The sequence below is a fragment of the Protopterus annectens genome, chromosome 3.part0 (genome assembly GCF_019279795.1).
Source record: "Protopterus annectens isolate FY-2018-M chromosome 3.part0, PAN1.0, whole genome shotgun sequence".
In the NCBI taxonomy this organism is placed as follows: Eukaryota; Metazoa; Chordata; order Ceratodontiformes; family Protopteridae; genus Protopterus; species Protopterus annectens.
The window spans coordinates 1326525575-1326546835 of record NC_056731.1 but is presented as its reverse complement, the minus strand read 5'-3'; the positions used below and the strand labels follow the sequence as shown (position 1 = coordinate 1326546835).

The 21261-nt window shown below is 41.5% G+C and overlaps 1 protein-coding gene across 1 annotated transcript in view; it reads left to right on the top strand.

Moving 5' to 3' along the window:
- The window catches only part of LOC122796733 (desmocollin-3-like), a 1348840-nt gene that overhangs the window by 99229 nt on the left and 1228350 nt on the right, over positions 1–21261 (top strand). Inside the window, exon 2 of the mRNA XM_044065442.1 lies at positions 10034–10124. Coding sequence (XP_043921377.1) covers positions 10034–10124 — 91 coding nt within the window. The remainder of the gene's footprint in view (positions 1–10033; positions 10125–21261) is intronic.

The window sequence follows — 21261 nt, the reverse complement described above, 5'->3', positions numbered from 1 at the left end:
TATTTGTCTTTTCTGATTTTTAAAATGTGTTTTGCCACTTTAAATTTTTTGCTTTGCTTAGAGCTTGGCAACCAGGTGATCATGTGACTTTACTTGCTGCTATTTAAATGGAATTCAAATGTGATTATATCTGAAGAAATTTTTATGTAATAAAAAGGATTAATCCACAGTTTTTGTACCATTAATGATTTTAAGACGAAAGAAGTGTGTAACTGCCTTCCCAAGGTGGTGTTTATGCTGCTTTGTGTGACTGTTGTTTAGCCTATTATATAGGCAAAACTGAACGCTGTTTTAAAGATTGTATATGGGAACATAACAGTGATATTAAGGACAAAAAAGAAAGCAATGCTTTAGCTAGGCATTAACCCCTTACCTGGACACACCTTTAAGTTTGTGGCTATAGAGAGGGTGCTAGTGGATCTGCGTAATGGTCCCTGCAAGCTACTTTTAGAAAAACATGAACTGTATTGGCAACTGCAATTAAATGCTGGTAGCTGGCTAGGGCTTAATGGTTTTACATCTATTTCTTGTTTATTAAAACTGAAGTGTTTAGAGAGGTAGTTTTATTTACGTTATTTAAATCTAATTTAAGAAGTATTTAACTTTTTTGTCCTTTCTGATTTTTAAAATGTATTTTGCCACTTTAATTTTTTTGCTGTGCTTAGAGCTTGGCAACCAGGTGATCAAGATGTCCTTAAAGGATGCATCTGCAGTCCTAACATATGGGTTGTCCTGCCTCAGGCAGCCCTTTGGTCGGCCGGATTCCAAAGTCTGGGTCTGGCCTCGGCTGATGTCGCACTTCACCCGACGTCATAGCTGCTGGGGTATAAAGGCATCAGCCGACGCCATTTTCCTCAGTCTTTCTTGCCGCGCGGTGCCCGAAGCAGAAGCTGTTCGCAAGTGCCGGTCGGTCAGATCCAGAGATTTCTACTACCGAAGACTTCTAAAAAAGCTAAGTACCCCGTTGGGGACTCTCTCTTGCCTCAGCCGATGTCAGACAAAGTAAATAATTGTTTAACTTGTGGGAAACAAATACCTCATAAGGATTTCCACTCTTACTGCCTTCCTTGCTTAGGCCCAGACCACGACGTATCAGCTTGTTTAGCCTGTGCTTCCTTCAACCGACGGACACTTAGACGTCGGTCGGAGTTTGCAGAAGAGTTTTTTGGTCCCGCTTTTGCATATAAAATGCCGTCGGAGACTCCGACTACACAATTGGCTAAAAAGCACAAGGAAAAGGACCGACACTCGCGGCCCGCGGTTTCGGCTGAAACCACGGTTAGGCCTACCGCGAGTGTCTCTGTTTCGGCTGAAACAGAGTCCTCTGTTCTCCCTTCGGCCGAAAGCATGCCTCCGATAACTGAGGCCACACAGGCCATGGCTGAATCGGCTACAGAAATTACTGCTGCAGAAGCAGGCACCCAGGATTTGTCAGACACTATTCCTTTAGACATCTCTACTCCTGCACGTGGGGCTGCTAGACCACCTGCTTCTATGTCTATCAAGGCATTTTCCAGGGCTAAAGCAGCCAAGGTTTCCAAGACCTTACCTACAAAAGCTCCCTCTCACAGGCCTACTTCTAGTTCCCAGATACTCAGCCTTGCTGAGGACCTTATTTCTTTGATCAGGGCCTCTCAACCCCCTCCAGACAAGAGGCCTAGGACTGAACCCCCTGAACCTCTATCTTCAGACTATTCCTCGGATGGCTCTGATTTATCTGACCATCAGGAAGGCCCATATTCACCTTATGAGGATTCTGATGCAGAAGACTCCATTCCTTCTGCTTCTCCTCCTGAAGAATTTTCTTTTGGGGAAACCCTACACTCAATGAGGGAACACTTCCAATGGCAGAGCCAGGATTTTTCAGATTCAAGGAAAAGGCTAAGGACTTTTTTACACTTACCACAGCATAGGCCCTTAGCCATACCTCCTGTACTATCAGTTGTTGATGATGCATATACTGATGCCAGTACTGCCCCTGATTCTCTTCCTCCGGCCCCTGCCAAGCCTGACAGATATTACAGGATCCCGGACTCTCACTATCACTTGTATAAGGCTCATGTTGCAGACCCAGAAACCATTTCTCAGGGCCCTAAAGGTGTTGCAGCTGCCTCTGCCAAAAACCCTCTTCCCTCTGAAAGGGAATCTAGAGCATTAGAGAGATGGGGTAAAAAGGTTTATACATCTGCTACTCTTTCTGCCAGGGCCTTAAACTGTCAATTTCACATGATACAGTACCAGGAATTTTTGTTAGACCAGCTAAATAAAAAACTGTCCTCTCCTGAACCTATAGACCGTAAGTCCCTTCAGGATTTGGTACATAATTCTCAGCAGGTCAGTAATCATTTTTTAAAATGTGGCTATGATGCACTGGAGGCTTCTTTTAGATCAGCTATGACTGGAGCAGTGATTCGAAGGCATGCCTGGTTAAAAGAGCAATCCTTACCAGACCATGTTAAGTCAAAACTCCTAGATGCTCCTATGGAGAAACAAAGTTTGTTTGGCTCCCCTGCACAGGAGGTTCTAAAGAAAGTGGAAGAAAAAGCAAATCTGTCCAAACAGTCAAGGATTTTTTGCAGGTCCAACCTCCGAGGTTTAGCAGAAATTGGCCCTCAAAGAATTGGTCCTTTCCAGACACTCCAGAGCACAGAGAGGCAGAAATAGACGCCCAAGAGGCAGAAGTAAACCAAGAGGTGCCTACAGGGGTCGTCAATGGCAACCTGCCAACCAGAGAAGTGCTGCCACAGCTGAGACTACAACCACTTCCACAGGACAGACACAATGACTTGGCTCTGATTCCGCCTACCAGGGAACAACTGGAAGCACCCTTGGGCGGAAAGCTAGCTTTATTTTCAGAAAACTGGCATTGCATTACAGGAGACAAATGGACTTTACAAACAATAGACAAGGGCTACAGGTTTCACTTCCACACACTACCAAAAAAAAAGAGAGGAATGCCAAACCTTCCACCAAGCCAAAAAACAGAGGCTCTAAAACAAATCATCAGCTTGCTAAGGATGAGAGCAATAGAAAAGGTACCATCTATGGAACAAGGCCAAGGATTTTACTCCAGACTATTCCTTGTACCAAGAAAAGAAAATCAATGGAGACCTATTCTCGACTTGTCCGCACTGAACACATACCTCATTGTTCCAAAATTCAAAATGCTGCCCCTCCAGCAACTTCTTCCCATGTTGGGCAAGGAGTCTTGGCTGGTGACTCTAGATCTCAAGGAGGCATACCTGCATGTCCCTATACGACCAGATTACAGAAGACACCTCAGATTTCTTGCAGGATCAGAGCATTAGTAATTCTCAGCATTGCCCTTTGGCTTGTCTACTGCGCCCAGAGTATTCACGAAATGCCTGGCATCAGTAATTGCTCATTGCAGGCTTCAGGGAATTCAAATTTACCCATACCTGGACGACTGACTAATACAAGCGGACAACAAGACAAAATTAATAAAGGATTTGGCCAATGTCATACAACTGTTGCAAGCCTTGGGATACACAGTCAACATTCAAAAGTCAAGGCTAGTGCCATCCCAAAGGATAACATTTTTGGGTGCAGAACTGGATACAACAACTCAGATGGCTTTTCTCACAGAGGAAAAACAAAAGCAACTACCAGTCTATTTCATGGCATTAACAACACAAACCCAGCTTACTGCAAGGAAAGTCCTGCAAGCCCTGGGCTACATGGCATCCTGCATAATATTGATCCCGCATGCCAGGCTGCATATGAGAAAGTTACAATGGTACCTAAGGAATGTATGGTCTCAACACAAGCACAGTCTAGAAGCCCAGATACCAATCATTCCATGCCTGAAAAGAGAATTCCTGTGGTGGGCTCAGGCCTGTCAGATAAACAGAGGATTGCCTTTCCACAAACCACATCCAAGCCAAACCATCACTACGGACGCCTCAGGCCTAGGCTGGGGGCACACATGGAAGACAAGTGTATACAAGGCCTTTGGTCCCAAGACCAGCTGAATCTACACATAAATCTAAAGGAGATGCTGGCAGTGAAACATGCAATCGAGGCATTCAGACCATTCCTCCAACAAGGACACCTGCTGATAAGGACGGACAATACCACAGTCATGTGGTACATCAACAAACAGGGAGGTACACACTCATACACTCTATGCCGGATGGCAATGGACCTGTGGAATTTGGCCCTGAATCTCAACATTCAACTGCAGGCCAGATTTGTACCAGGAAAAGAAAATTCACTAGCAGACACCCTAAGCAGAACTACCACGGATGCTCACGAATGGATGCTGCATCCAGATATCTTCAAAACCATAACAAAGAAATGGGGAATGCCAGAAATAGACCTGTTCGCCTCCCCACACAACCACCAATTGAAGAAATTCTGCTCAAGAGTATACCACCCACTTGCCTGGAGGGTGGACTCTTTCTTTCAGCTGGAAGAACCTGACAGCATATGCATTTCCACCTCTTCCTCTGATGTACAAAGTACTACTGAAGATCAGAGAGGAACAGCCAAAGGTAATTCTGATAGCTCCAGACTGGCCAAGACAGCATTAGTACCCGCTACTGAGAAGCATGTCTCGGGCACACTCATGGCCTCTACCTCTATGCTCCTTACTTCTAACGCAGAAAAACTACAAGACCCTGCATCCAAACTTGAAAACTCTGCAGCTAACTGCTTGGAATATTGCATAAAACAAAATCAACCAGATTTATCTCAGAGGGTTAAGGACATTATCCTGGAGGCTCGCAGACCCTCCACAAGGAAAACATATTCAGCCAAATGGAAAAGATTCCTCATTTGGAGTGCAGCAAAGGGAGAAAATGTCTCATTGGCAAACATAGCACACATCCTGGAATACTTAGCAGAACTGTTCCACAATGGCCTGTCCTACTCCTCCATTAAGATTCATGCATCAGCAATTTCAGCAGAGTACAACATGGATCCTCCTGTCTTCCCTCATCCTCTACTCAGGCAGTTCTTGAGAGGAATCAAAAACGTAAAGCCTCCAAGGAAACCACCTCTGCCTGCATGGGATCTCAACTTTGTGCTGGAAAAATTAACACTTCCCCCTTTTGAACCAGCAGCAGCAGCAGACTTACAGTTCTTATCTTGGAAAACTGCATTCCTGCTAGCAATCACTTCAGCAAGAAGGGTATCTGAGTTACAGGCATTAATGGCAGTACAGCCTTTCCTTATCTTCCATCAGGATAGAGTGTCTCTGAGAACCAATCCTACTTTTATGCCAAAGGTGGTCTCCAGGGTATCCTTGAACCAAGCTATACATTTACCTACATTCTTCCCCAACCCACAGAACAGGGGGGAAAGACTACTACACACCTTGGATGTGCACAGACAACTACGCTACTATCTGGACAGAACTAAGGCCAGCAGAAAAACTGAACAGCTTCTGGTAGCATATGCAACAGGAGTGCAAGGAAAAGCAATTTCAAAACAGACAATCTCAAAATGGATAGGAAATTGCATTAGATTCTGCTACTCTTTTCATGGAAAGACAACTCCTGAAAATGTCAGGCCTCACTCCACAAGAGCTACAGCCACCACTACAGCTTTCCTATGAGGAGTGGCTACCAAAAACATTTTAGAAGCTGCTACTTGGAGCTCCGTGCATACATTTGCCAAGCATTATAATCTTCCTTTATACTCCAGATCCCGAGCAGGTTTTGCAACTTCTGTTTTGCAAGGGATCTTAACTACACCATCATTATCTTAGTGCCTCCTCCCCCAGTTTGGCTATGGTATTCTACCCATATGTTAGGACTGCAGATGCATCCTTGAAGGACATAGTACAGTTTTGTACCTACCATAAATGTAGATGTCCGATAGGTATGCATCTGCAGTCAGGATTACCCACCCTCCTTCCCCTCTGTGGTATTCCTAGGGTACTTACCCTCTTTTAGCTAGCTGGGGGAATCTATTATGGTGTATTTGTTTGTATGTATATATGTATATATATTTTGCTCTCTACTGTTTGGAATTATCTGCATTTAGCCAAATTTAGCCTTCCTAGAGGGCACCTGGCATCTGGGGCAAGAAACACTGAGGAAAATGGCGTCGGCTGATGCCTTTATACCCCAGCAGCTATGACGTCGGGTGAAGTGCGACATCAGCCGAGGCCAGACCCAGACTTTGGAATCCGGCCGACCGAAGGGCTGCCTGAGGCAGGACAACCCATATGTTAGGACTGCAGATGCATACCTATCGGACATCTACATTTATGGTAGGTACAAAACTGTACTTTTTCACTTGCTGCTATTTAAATGGAATTCAAATGTGATTATATCTGAAGAAATTTGTATTTAATAAACAAAAGCATTAATCCACAGTTTTTGTACCATTTTGCATTTCACTACACGTTTACTGGCAGTTGTACATGATGGTCTCTGTGGCCTGTGGGTTTCTTATTTTTATTGTTTTAAAGCCTTTGACACAGTTTCTCACCAGAAACTTACATGAACTCCTGTCTTAAACTATTCCATTCAGTGGTTCCATGACTAACCTATCACTGTCATCAAGGCATAAAATGTCAAAATGAATTCTGCCTTACACTACCTTTTACACTAGGTGTACCTCAGAGCTCAGTTTTAGGTCCACTGTTACTCGGTGTTTTTGCTAACCAGCTCTGTTCTGCTACTAACCTGGCCACAATCATACAATATGTTAATGACACCACAGTCATCTGTGCAGCCCCCTCCCTGTCTAAATTTCAAGGGAAAAAAACGCTTACTTTCTCTGCAGTAGAATCCTGGATTGCTGACTCTTACTTAATCCTGAATTCTAATCAGACAGAACTAAATATGTTCTCAAATAATAAGCCCTCTGACCACCACTTACCGTACCTCTCAACCGTACAGATTTTCACAGAATGTCCAGATTTTTGCCTCATATTTTTGGTCTGTTTTTCATAAATTTTTTTTTTTTTTTTTTTTTTTTTTTGTAAATCAGTGGCAAATTTTTAAAGATTTGGTCAGGAAATAACAGACATTTTAGTTTCAGACTTTATTTCTTGTTTGTTTTTTCTTTTGGCTTTTCCCGGTTAGGGGTCGCCACAGCGGAACTCCAGTCCTCTAATGATTTGCAGTCAATTTTTATGGTGCTGAGGTGCCAGCCCGATGCCCAACTTTCAAGTAAGACGTGCCCATTCACGCATGTCTTTCGAATGCCACTCGACCGCGGGGAGGACATGCAGACTCCATACAGAAGGCACTCAAGCCAGGAATCTAACGGGAAAACCTCTTGCTGTGAAGCGACAATGCTACCGCTGCACCACTGTGGTTTCAGTTTCAGACTTCATATACTTTAGAAAATTCATGTTAATGCAAAATCTCTTTCTGTCAACTTTCTAGGTTTGTAATATCGATATTTAAAAATTGCAGATATTTTTAGGCCTTTGTCCCGCCATTATTTATGGCTGTGTCCAGATTTGCTTTAGAAGTATGCCACTTACCCTTCCAAATATATTCAGCTAATAACACAAAGATTGAACCAGTATCGCACAGCAAGGTACTTGGCATCACAGTTGTCATGAAGTCTGATAAGCATCTGTCTGTCAACTGTTGAAAGTACTCTCACAACTGGGCTGTCTCTACAGATCTTAAAACCTGTCATTGACTTCACTTGACAGTCTATTGCCAGGACTCATTTGCTGTCTCCCCTCCTCTATGCCTCTGCCATCTTTATCAGCCTGAAGAAAACCGATCTAGCTAAGCTAGACACTTAATATAACAAGGTTGCTACATTTGCTAGCAACTCCCAATACAGATCACATCACTATAATGCCTTAGAACAACTAAACTGGTTGCAATTACCTAACTTTCTTACATTTACCCAACCTGTAGTAGCTCACAACACAGTATATCAACCTGAAAAATGCCCAGCTCTTCAAGACCTACTTAAAACTCTATCTAATAAAAGGCAGCTCAGATCTTCTGACAAGCTTCTGTTAAAAGTCACTAAGGCCAACAGCTTCTGTGGAGATTGTGTCTCTACTACAGTTGTATCTGTAGGAATTTGACCCCCCAACATATACTAACCACTGCTAACCTCCAGAAATTTAAAACACTTCTCAAGTCCCCCTTTTAACTCCTGGTTTTGCTCTTGTCTAAATCTTGACTGAATACTGTTTGTATTTAATCCTTTCCTGAGAAATTCCAGTAACAGATCTTGAATTTACTAAGCTACCCTTAATCTCTTACTCCTACCCTTTTTAACCATTAAGACATATATCTGACTGTTTCTCTAAATTATTATAGTGTTCTTTGTACAGAAGTCTAATGCTGTTTCTCTGTTTGATGTTCTTTATAACGCACTTAAGATTATTGTTATCCAAAGGAGCTAATCATCTCATCATAAGTTTTGTGTTTTTCTTATTACATATGTATTATTTGTAGCTAATGTGATTTTTTTGAATGTCTCAACTTTGTATTTTCTTATGTTATGTATTCTCTGTGGGGTTATTTTTATTGCGTCATCCTTTGATTGTAGTTTCTTCGATTTCTGTAATTAATGGGGTATTCTTCCTGGGCCTCTGCTGAAAATGGGTTTCCCCATCCAGTCTGACTGTCCCAGTAAACGAACATAAAATAAAATTAAAATTAAATAAGTATATAATCCATTGCTCAGAGCTCATTCTGTCCACTTACTCTTCTGTAAATGTTTTCCTATCCTCTTTCTCCAGACTCCTGTTGATCTTCATTTCCCTCCTTAGCCAAAACTGTGCAGATCAGAAACAGTCTACAGCTGTAGGGCTGTGAACCAGACGTGAGATTAGGCTGTGCCCCGAGGTATTGCCCAATATTAATTTGCTATATAGTTCATCATCTTACTACAGGTAGACGGTCTCTGCTTATCGTGCATCAAATGCCCGATTTGCAAATGGTTACAAAAATTTTGCTGTAGCAGTGAAACCAGCTCGTGAAAAAGTTGATTCATTTTGACCCTAATAACTGAAAGTTCCTGCTTTGATTCTGAAACTATAATCCCCCAGACCCTTTTAGAATCTGGGTAGCTCTGATCCAAGAATCCTTTTTGCCAGCATAAGGGTAAGAAGAAAGAAGCTCTGTGTTAGTACATTCTGCTCTTTTGAGGCCCCCCCCCCACCCACTTCTGGATTGGACATATCCGGCACTAATTAGCACTTGGGGCTCAATCTCAAGGTTTGTTCCAAATCAGGGTAGCCTTGGCATAGGTTCATACTAGGCTAACTGCCCTTATGGCCCATTTTAAGCCTAGCCAATTACCCCATATAAGAATCCAACCCTGCACCTTGTGTCTGTAAGCTAAACACCTGAACCGTTATACCAGCCTCTTATATATACAGTATTAACTGTGGTATGCCCAGTCCCTTTTAAATACAGTGGCCCCCATTGGTAATCATTATAGAAGTTCATCTGGTGGCTGGAGAAACCCTATTCAAGACTTGGGTCTGTCACAGAGTTATGCAAAAGGGCTGCACTAGAGACATCATGCCACTTGGGTGGGTGGGGGTTGTTTTGGCAGATAATATCCATTGTTCTGTGGGCAAGACTGACATTTATAACCTTTCCATAAAGGTGACTGTGCAATTAACTTCTATAACTTTGTCCTCTAAAAAAAATAACCAAGACATTTTTTTTCACTTTAAAGTGATCAGACAGAAAATTCCAGGTACTTCATCATTTGTGAAGCCAACAAGATGTTTTCTGGTGCCAAATAGCTCCACTTCTAACTGGACTTATAGAATGTTATGATTTTAAATTGCAGACATATATATTGGAATTGCTTTCTTTTATATTAGGGGTGTTCTGCCTCTGCAGCTGCTGTCAAGCTGATGTGTATCATGATACCATATTTGACCAGAATACTATAGCCATTAGGTGGAGTTGTCCCTGCTTAAAAAAGCATCAGTTTAATAATGGCTCAGAGTCCAAAGTTTGGAAGACTTTGGTTATACTGTTCCAGTTTTCAGTTAGTCAAATATTACATTGTCGAATGTTGTGTGATAACATTTTAAACGCTTTGTATTCCTTTTTCTTAGGTGCCAACAGCATGCTGCAGTGTCTGTTTGAAGAATCCTATGACTGTATTTGTGCCAGAGGAACTAGAGGCAAATCAATTTGTTTTCAAAGGTAGGGTAAGCTGTTTAAAGTATAAAACTCAAACAGTTAGTTGAATATGAAAGCAGTGATCATACAAAGTGGTATAAAATGGTTTGATCTTTTTCTCCCCTTGGAGTGGATGGGTTTGACGTGATTGTTTACTTGCCACGTGATTTGCTTCAGTGGTGAGGATGAGTAGGACAGTTGCACAATGTGACAGGAGCAAAATTAGAGAGATGTCAAAAACAGAAATGCTGGTGTACTTCTACTCTAGCAGTTCTGTAACCCTCTTCTTTGTATTGAAAAAAAAGTGGTGGTTCTTGAATTGTCCATCCCTTTTATTCTAATTAAACATCAGTCACCTTTCATTCCTTTCCTTGAGTATACTTGCCACATAGGACTGGCCTCATGATTTAATTGCACAACTAACTCTGTAACAGTTCAAGTACAGGTTAAGTTGTAGGTATACCTGCTGCTGTGAATTGGAATATTTGGAGGAGACTGTATTAGATGTGTAATAAACGTGATCTGCTGCACATTTTACAACCTGAGTTACAAACTTGAGAGGTTATAGAAGGGAAGAGGAGAAGAGAGATTCTTTCATCATTGCCTGCAGTCTAGCAGTGTTGTTGAGTGAACGTTAAGAGGAGATCACTTTAGCATCTTTAACCTCCCATCCCATAAAGTGAAAACTGAGTGTTCATGAGGATGATGGGAGAACTGTGGGGGGGGGGGCATGATGTTAAGGTCATAGAGGGCATTGTGGTGGGGGAAAGACTTGGCTTAATATAGTTAGGACAGCAGGAGGGAAAGGAAAGTGTTCAGACTGGGCAGAGAAGAGTGTGCAGGATTCTGTACAGAGGAAGACAGAATGGGAAGTGGACAGGATATTAGTGCCCTGTCTAGGAGTTGAGGTAAATGGATTAAAAAGAGGAGGTAGAAAAATGAAAAGGAGAGAGGAACAGCAAAAACGAGTTGGGGGACAGTTGGAACAAGAGGAAAGTGACGAAAGATTGCAGTGGAGGAGAGCTTTTAAGAAGAAAACATGAAGATTAGTAAAAGGGGTGCCATTTATGCCACACAGCAAAAGGCAGTGGACGTGGATGTTTGATTGGCAGTAGTGCATATGCAGTAGAAGAGGCTGCAGGAAGTGATTGTAGAAGAGTGCCCATGAGTGGGACAGGGAAGAGGGTTTTTGCTGATTTGTCATTACTGTGGGGGCTGAGGACTTGAAAAGGGAGATGGGGACACTAGGTTAGAGATGGGAACATTAGGTTAGAAGGGAAAAAGGTGTCCATGTTTAGACTTGGTAAGACTTGAGGTGGTGGTGGTTGTGTACATTGACTCAATAGGCATGACAGGGAGGGAGAAAGTTAGCAGCCAAGCAGGGTCATAGAATTGGCAGAAAGAGACAAATATGTGAAATTTTTTTTTTTTTTTTTTTTTTCGGGGGTGGTTGGGAGGATTGTTTAGCTTTGGACACCAAAGAAAAGGATTGTTGGGGAACCTAAGTAATGGCTGCATGGTGGGCAAAGAAAAAAACATTTTTTTTTTTTTTTTGGAACTGGTAGGTTGATGGGAGGTGATTGCCAGGGCAATCCTTCCTGAGTCAGGTTTGGACTCCGTCTTGTCCTGTAAGAGTCAACAGTTCAGACCTGTGTTAAAAAGTAGAAGTTTCCATGCGTTTTATTCGAGAGAAATTTACACTTGTGTTACTAATGGGAAGAAACTGACATAGAGCAAAGCAGAGAAGCCAACTAGGGTAACTTGAAGACATTTAGTGTAATTACTGTATGGAGCAAAAGTCTCAGAATGTGGGAGAGCTGTGGAAACTGATGCAAGAGTGGGGTGTGGCCATTATGTGTTTTACAAAGAAATGGGACACTGATACTTGGGGGGTGGGAATGATGGGGGGAGTGATGCTCTAGAAGTTGAGGCGTAAAGGAGTCTGCAGGAGAGGATGCGCATCAGCTCTTAAAGAGAACAAGGCAATATTGAAGGTTGATACTCATTAAGCACTGTTGTAGTTAATTTGGGTGAATTAATGCTGATGAATATGCCTGTCCTCTACAAGATGAGAGAATATGGGACAACAGATGGACAGTCGGTGACACCTAATTAGTATAACATGTGCAGATTCATATCTGCACATTAGTGCTTCAGACAGCTACACGGAGACCTTATTAAGCCATAAGAGCAGACATGCATATATCAGTATGATATTCATTAACCGACTGGAGCAGCATGATGGTATTAAATACTGTTGGGCAGTCTCAGATTTGTTTGACCACAGGATCTTTGACTAAGATTAAGAGCCATGTCCAAGTTGAACTGGAGATCATACCAATGATCATTTTGCTGTAATCTTGTAACTAATACCTTGTACATTCACACCAACCTGCCTCCCTGTCCCCCTGAAAGCTGGCCAGTTTTTTGTAACCAGTGGTGAATTATAATGGTGGGAAAGCAGGTGACCATTGCCGGCCAGCTTAACAAAAATTATTCCATTTGTAGAGCTGAGGAATAGTCTCTCTCTCTCTCTTCAGTGGACTGATGTACAGGAGATGGTACAACCAAAGAGTGTGCTGCTTTTGAATTGCACTGGCTGCAGCATTGGGGCTACAGCAGTGGTTTACCTCATTATTCAGACTACTTGACTGTGTGTACTCATAGAACTAGACATTGACTGAACTGTCATGGCTGCAGAGGTGTGTGTGTGTGTGTGTGTGTGTGTGTGTGTGTGTGTGTGTGTGTGTGGCCGGCTAGATGGTACAGTAGTGAATAATGGTGCCAGCCATTACATTAAAGCACATAAGTTTGCATTACGAGCACTCTCTGGTTAGGTGAATTTACTCAGTCACACACTAGGCAAATAAGAGTTAAGTAACAAGCAGATGGAGGCAGAAAGAATCAAACCCTGCATGTTTGATTACAGGAAGCTGCTCATTAAGACATTGGAGCACTGTCTTCTGCGCTAACTGCTAGACATTCACATGCTGCTTTTTCTTATAAATCACTGAAGGTTAAATGTCACTGAAGTTTAGTCTCATTGCCAGTCAGAATTCTGTGTGATATTAAGGCACTACTTCATGTAGTCAAAAGCATAGAGTTTGATCCTTTTCATGTCTTGTTTGCCTACTGTGACTGAACAAGCTGTAAGTAATGGTTATGTGTGTGTTTGTGTGTCTGTATATTATTTAGTGTGAATAAACTGTACAGCATGAAGTCTGTGTTTAAAGTTTAAAATTTTAACTAATGAATATTTTTTTTATTTAGTTTATTTTTTACAGGGGCACATGTGAAATGTACTGTTTGGTCTACAACATTTTGTTTCACACTTGATAGCTATGAGTAAGGCTATGAGCTGTTAAATAACTGCAGCTTGTAGTACAGGGTTTGATTCACTCAGCCTTCGTTTGCCATCTGTACGACTCTGACCAAGTTGCTTCATCAGACAGTACTCCTGGGCTGCTTCTGAAAAGGGACACTTGTGCGCAGTGGACTGTCCCAGGCTGACCGTGAATACTTTGTATATTTGTATATTGAATTTCTGCACCGTTTGTGTAGACCCTAGTTAGTGCTTTAATGTGTGCTACTTGATTATGAATCCCAGCATGTCTCTTGTAGTTCACTGGGCTGCCAGATCTATTCTCACTCAATGTGAGTTTCAAGGAAAGAGAAGATTAGTGTTTCTTGTGCCAATTTTCAATGTGAGAGTGGTTTGTTTCGAAAAAGGCCATCAGTGTTCATTGTAAAATATATGAAATAAAATTTTAAATGAAGTACAACTCTCTGTAATTGTAAATGTAAAGAAAAAATAGTATGCACATTGAAAGGTCTGAATGATATCTTATGGTAATTGGAGAGCGCCAAATAATGAGATACTAGTATGGCTGTTAGGGGCATGTTCATTTCCTTACATAGGCCCCATTTGACCATGATCTGGCTTTCTTGACTCTATAGGTGTGTGCCGCAACATTATGTCATTATGTGCCATTCAGGTAGGCTAGTCCTGTGATGAGTGATTTCAGTGGGGATAGCAGTTCTTGACAGGGAACGTAAAGGGTGGTCAAAAAAACATGTAGGTGTCTTGCAAGCGTATAAACTCCACCCCTCCAAAAAACAGTATGCTGTATGTGGTAGTATTTTAGATTTTTGCAGCAGCTTTTGTTCAGCAACCCACATTTTTATTGTCTGTAATTGTTTTGCTTTATTCATTGCACTGGAGAATGAAATAATTCATTACTAGACATTCATTGTATAATATAGTCTAAGCACATTGCATTTTAGTAACATGTTTTTGCATTACCTTCTTTACTGCGTCAAGCAAATGTCAAGGGGTTGCCATTTACTACTGTTTTGTGATGTAAGTGAAAAACGTAATGGCATACATAAGATCAGGCCAAGCTTTTTTTCAATACCCTAGCCCAGTCAAATGACTAGTGCAGTGTTTATAGTATGATTTGTTACTTCATAGCAATGCCAGCTGAAGTTTTCTGTTTTTTTTTCCCTCTCTTGCCCCTGTCCCAAATGGTAGTCAACTTGTGCTCAGTGAGGCAGAGATTTGAGTAATCGACAGCATGCCATGTATAAGTGCAGCATTAGTTGAATGGCAAGCAGGTTCCATGGTGACAGGTTATGGATACAGAAGCATCTCTCTAATCGACTGAATTGTTTCTGTGATGTTTGTGTTCATGTGTTTCAGAGCTGGGTGCCCAGCTTTGTTGTTAAAAGTGGGAATTATAACAGCTGTTTTTTTTTTTTTTTGAGAACCGGATGAGGGATTTTTGCATAAAAACAGGGCATCCAAGTCAGGCAAATTGGAATGAGTGAGACCTATGTTCATGAGCCACTCCAGGATATCGGGCTTGTTCATGTCAGGGTAGCAGGATGGTAAGCTGCCGGACAGAATAAAGGGGGTATTCTTAAAGGAGGATTTAAAAATGAGAAATAGACCGGCAGACATTTGGATGCTGCTCTAACCAAGGCAGAGAAGCGTCAGAGATGTCTGTGTGAATGGCAGTTAATGGTTTGTATATGTTTGCTGAGCGGTATCATGATTATATTAAAAAAAAAATAAACAAGTAAAAGACAAGTGATTGTCTATGTTGCGGAGTATAGATTATGCCAAGCTGAGGGACGAGAAAAATGATTTACAGTTTTCATAGATGTTCTGTTCCATGTCAGTGTTCTCCTCAAGCTCTGTTTCTCTTACAGGATCCCATACAGCCCTTCCTCTTCCTCCTCTTCATTATTAACAGGGGATTCAGATTCTGTTTCTGGTTGGGGAGTAAGATATATTTTCCTCCATTGATCACCTGTAATATTTCTAATTGTTTACTCATTGCTGTATTTAATTTTTATATAGTACTGTTTTTTTCACGTTTAATAATGTATACTGCGGTGGTGGTGCTGTGGTAGCGTTGTCTCCTCACAGTTAGATGTTGCCCGTTCGATTCTCAGAGCGTCTTCTGTGTGTCGACATGCGTGAATGGGCGTTCCTTCGTTGAAGGTTGTGCATTAGGCCCGTTAAGCCAGCATGTAAAAATCTACTGCAATCATTAGCGGACCGGAGTTCTGCTGTGGCGACCCCTAACCGGAAAAGCCGAAAGACGCTAATAATGTATATTCGAAAGTTATTATTCTTTTCTGGTCTTAACACTTCTGTTCTGGCCTCCATTATAACGTCTACCATCTGTAGCTTAACAAATTTGTTATCTAGCTTCCACATATCTTTCCTCAGCTTCATGTATCTGCAAATTGATCTGAATACAGTAACTGCACAATTTATCTAGCTTAATCCAAAACGTCTTCTCCTTTTATCGTTTGATTTCAAAATACAAACATTTTTGTTCTTTTTCCAAATGGTTACTGTATTTTCCTTTTCTTTTTTTTTTTCTGTTTTTTACGTAGTATAGCCCATTGGTGTTACCCTATTTTTTTCCAAGGTCTAGCATTCTCTAAGGACTTTATTTTTTTATACATATAATGCTTCTAGTACTTTCATAAATTTGCCCAAATACCCATGTGTGATGATCGTATTGCCTCATTGGGCTGTATACCTATCATGTCCTTCCAAAGCACCTAAGATATACATCTGTTTCGTAAAGTAGACGGTAATGCAAGGTATGAGGTAACTGGTTTCATTCTTAAGATTTCTAAGATAGTGAAAATAAACTATGCCATTAGTTAACTCCTTATCTCAGATTGTACTGTACACCGTTAACTTATGTTGTAGTGTTCTCTCCAATATGATTAAACATTACTCCTTAAACAGCAGACTGCTATAGAATATTTTTTATTAAGCATGTAAATCCATTTATTTCAGAGGTGAGTTACTCAAGATAAGTTAAATTTAAGGACTGAATGACACAAAGCTACTTGTATTCTGTCAATGTATAGAATGGCTGTGTCACCAACTGGTAGCAAAATAACAAGTGCACCATATGTAAGGATTGCACAGTATGCAAAAATGAAAAATGTGGTATGCTCTATTAAGAAAGAGTTCTGGAACGGATGTGTAGATCTGGCTATAAAAGTCTGTGTAAATAAGTCAGGGATGGATTAATTTGGGCTGTAGCTAGGGTCTTGATGAATAATGAAACCCAAAACTTTTGAAGGCAGGTGTGGCTACATAGGAATGTGAGTCTTATTAAGGTAAAAGAATGGATTAAAAGTGAGGAGACTCACAGAAGGTGGAGCAAAGGTATAAGTTGAAATGGTGCTAGCCCTAGCCGAGGGTATTAAAAGGCTGATGTTCCACTTCATTTCTAAATTTACCTTAGTAAAGAATGGAATGGAATGGGGGATCTCGGAAAATGGCTAACCAGCAAGAACATTAATGAATGCATTGTTCTTGTCTGCACAAAGGAAAATGAAGGCAAGAAGCAATGACTGTACATGTATACCAGTAAAGTATGGGAGGAGCTGGAAAGGGAACTTGTCTATTCTGGGAGGAGGAGAAAATACCTGTAACCAGAGTTGCCCCTAGGTCCTTAAGAATCTGCCCACTGTGCTGACATTTTCGGAAAATTACTGGCCAGCATATACATTCTGAAAGACTTCATGGCCACAAGTATAATGTCTTTATACAATGCAGAGGGAGTAGGAGAAACCTAGATAGCTACAGTCTATTTAACCTGACGTTAGTGTTTGAGAAGTCCCATAGAAAATCCTGAGGGATTGTTTGGTTACTTTTCATTGTAGAGTAATTAACCTTGATTGAAGGCCTTTGAATTTCAGGTGATGTTATTTGAACACAATCTGTTTATTTGAGACGGAGGTCCATCTTTGCTAACCAGGACAGAAGACTTTGGTGATTTGGCAGTATAAACTTTCACAGGACACTGTCTTTCCCCTCTACCAAACAAGCCTTGCAAAGGAGCATTCTGTCCATACTCCTTTTGCTGAGATAGAGCTTGTATCTGAGAAATAGCCTGACGAGATGTCAGTAGATATTAAGATTTTTCATAGCAAAATGAAAAAGAAAAGGCTTTTTGCTCATTCTCTTCTGTTTTTCCTGTCTTTGTACACATTTGCTTATCAGCCATTTCTGCCTCCGTTTTCCTTTTCTTTTTCCTTTTTCTGGTGTGTTGAGATGTGTGATTTTGTGCATGGGCAGACACAGGCCCTGTTATGCAGTGTAGTGCTAGTATCTCATTCAATTACATGTGCATTTCAGAAACATTTTTCTCAAAATTACTTCGTTAACTTAATTGTGCTGCAAGCCTAGTAATATCTCAGTAAAATCTGTGGTTGCCATTGAGATGCTCATTATGCTTGTTCAGCTGTGAGCCCTGTAATAGTGCAGCCAAGGTCCGTGATCATTTGTCATATCAGTAACCACTTTTTCCTATTTTCTACAAGGTGTTATTTCAACTGTTGCCATCTTTCTTCATTTCAGTGCCTCTTTCTTGCCTTCTTAGACTGTCATACTGGACAGTCACAAGTCTTATGTCATGCAGTCCATCCATCTCTTTGCTGGATGTCCTTGTTTAGTCTTGCCTTGTATGTCCAGATTGTATTCTGGTCACACGTAAGAACCACTGCAGTGTTTTCTTTTTGACCTTCTGTGCAGTTGCAGCTGTGTGGGCGTCTGCTCTGATGTCTTCATTTTTTTATCTCTCCCACATTGTGCATCCCACATTGTGCATCCTGTCACCCACCTCAGACACTTATCTTCATCACCTCTAGCTTCAACTGCTGTGCTTTCACTGCCCAGGTATCTGTATCACACTGCAATACTAGTTGCACCAGTGTTTTTATACATCTCCTGTTTCCGCTTCTTTGACGTGATTCTGTCATTCACTACCCAAGATACTTTGTGTGTCAGATGGTGGCAGCACTTCTGATTCTGTCTCTTCAGCCAGGCTTCCTGTCCCCTCAGCCCCCCAATACTTGAAACTGTTAACCTGTTCTACTGTTTTCCCTTTCTGTCTCCGTTCTCGGCTTCTTTTGCCTCCCCCATTTGCTGCCATTGCAACTCTCATCTTTGTTTCATCCCAATTGCCTTCAGTTTTTGCTTTCCATTCCTTTATCATTTTCTGAAGTTCTTGATCAGAGCTTACCTGTAATGCCATATCATCTTCATACAGTAGCTTTGTTGATCCCTCCCCTCCAACCTATTTCCTGATGTCATCACTCACCAGTATGAATAGCAGTGGGCTCAGATGTGAACCCTAATACTCATTCAGTCCCACTGGGAATCTGTGCGAGTCCTCTGTCTGTACTTGTATCATTGAGTCCTTGTACATGACATGCACTAATTCCCCCAATGTTTCATGGGCTTTAAGTCAGCTTTCTTGGGACCTAGTCAAATGCTTTCTCCAAGTCTAGGCATGCCTAATTGAGCTTTTTCCTCATCTCTAGCTTCTTCTGAAATATCTGTTTCACTACAAACATTGTGTCAGTTGTGCTGCATGTTGACCCCATAATCCCATCTGCTCATCTCCCACCTTACTTTGATAAGCTAATATGTAAAGTAGTACAATCACCCACTCCAGAATTTTCATGCAGTGTGATAGGATTTTGATACCTCTGTAGTGCTCTTAGTTGTGAATGCCTGCTTTGTTCTTGTACACTGACATGAGAATGCCTTATTGTCCAGTTATCTGGGATATACTTCTTCCTCCATACTGCTGTGAGTACCCTCTGGAGATGTTTCTTCCATTAATTACCAAATATTGTGATCATATCTGCTCTGACCTTATCTGAGCCTGCTGGTTTCTCCAACTTTATTTTCCTTATTGCTATTCTTGTAGGTTGAGTTGCTCTTCTCCTTTCATTGTAGGCTGTCTGGGGCAGTACAACTTCTATGGGGTCTTCATTCAGAAGTTCCTAGAAGGACTCCTTCCATCGGCCTTTGATGTCCTGTGGACTGGTGAGTAGGTTGTTGCTGGCATCCCTTGGGGGAGTTACAGTATGTATCTTTCTATCTTCCCTTGCAACCTCATAAGAGTTTTTGTGCCATATGCTGAGTCACCCTCCAGAAACTGGTAAGAGTGTCTCTGATGTCTTGTTGTTTGGTATTGCAGCTGCTCTCTTAGCCTGTATTAGCCAACCAGTATTCCTTCTTAACATGGTCCATCTTTTCTGTGTCTCACTTTTTCTTGCACGTCTTTCTTTCGGTGTCTTCTTGGACTCCTGCTTTCCACCACTGGCTTTCTTGATGTACCTTATTCCCATACCTGGCTTGACTTGTATGACTGTTCTATAGTCCTCTCACATGCTGATTTGAGGAGGTGCTATTCTTCCTTTGGTGTTAGTCCTCTGAGTATTTCCTTTTTTCAATACAGATAATAGCGGAGTGAGCCTTTATTAATTTATCAGTGATTAGACTAGTATGTCTAAACTGATTTATTTGACAGAAACACAGAAAGCCCTGGAACATGAGATTTCAAATTCAAAAGTGAAACTGCAAACGAACATAATTTAAAATGGAAGTAAGGGATTTCTTCAGAAAACTAATCCTTGGCTATAACCCTGGACAAAGAGAGCAGGCAGTTTGAACAAGCTCTTAACAACAAAGAGTGTGTGTGTGTGTGTGTGTGTGTGTGTGTGTGTGTGTGTGTGTGTGTGTGTGTGTGTGTGTGTGTGTGTGTGTGTGTGTGTGTGTGTGCGTGCGCTGTTGAATAAATTTTTCCCTCTGCAGTACCATTTTTAGTTGTTTCTGGTTACTCGAGGTTCGGGTATAACTAATCCTTGGCTATAACCCTGGACAAAGAGAGCAGGCAGTTTGAACAAGCTCTTAACAACAAAGAGTGTGTGTGTGCGTGTGTGTGTGTGTGTGCTGTTGAATAAATTTTTCCCTCTGCAGTACCATTTTTAGTTGTTTCTGGTTACTCGAGGTTCGGGTATGCGGGTAATGTTTTCCTTCTCCTGTTTTATTTATTTTTTGGTTACTGGTATTTTCTTGAACTCCTGCTTTCTCTTCAGTCAACTTCTAGATCATTAGCTTAGTCTGGATGTTTGCTGTGAAATGCCTGTTTCACTGAGGATGACTACATCGCTGATTTTTACTCCAGTGCCCTTTCCTTATTCGGAGGGGGTCTACTTGAGTTATATGTTGGTCTTTCTCATCTCTGTTGTGATTGCCTATCTTGCTGACTCATTGGTCAACATCAATTACTAGACAGAAGTCTAGAATGGCTTCTCTTACTTTATTCCTGTGGCCTCACCCTTGTGGACCCAGGCAGTCCTTGTATCCTGTTCTCTTTGAATGTCAGAATGGATTTATTTTCTTTGTGTTGGGGGATAGGTTGCTCAGCATCAACCTACAGACAGGGGAATTGATGACACATGGAATGTCAAAAGGCATCTCGGAACAGATAGGGCACAGGTCTGTCTGTTAGCCACCAGATGAATTGCTGAATGACTGGGAGTGAGTAACCAAGATGAGTAATAACATAGAAGAGAATAGGTTTGAAGGTATGCCCTTTGTTGCAGGAATTCATTTGATGTACATGGAAGGGGTGGGTGGGGATCGCTGTACCTGCTAAATGGTTCAAGTTGAGGATGTGTTCCATGGTATAGACTGTGTGGTGTAGCCTCTTTGGTAACAGGCTTGTATAGACAGATAGAAAGGTGCTGTGTGGGCATAGCTTGTGAAAGAACAGTATAGCAGGCATGCCACTTGTATCCATAGATATTCTTCGTGTTTCACTGTTGC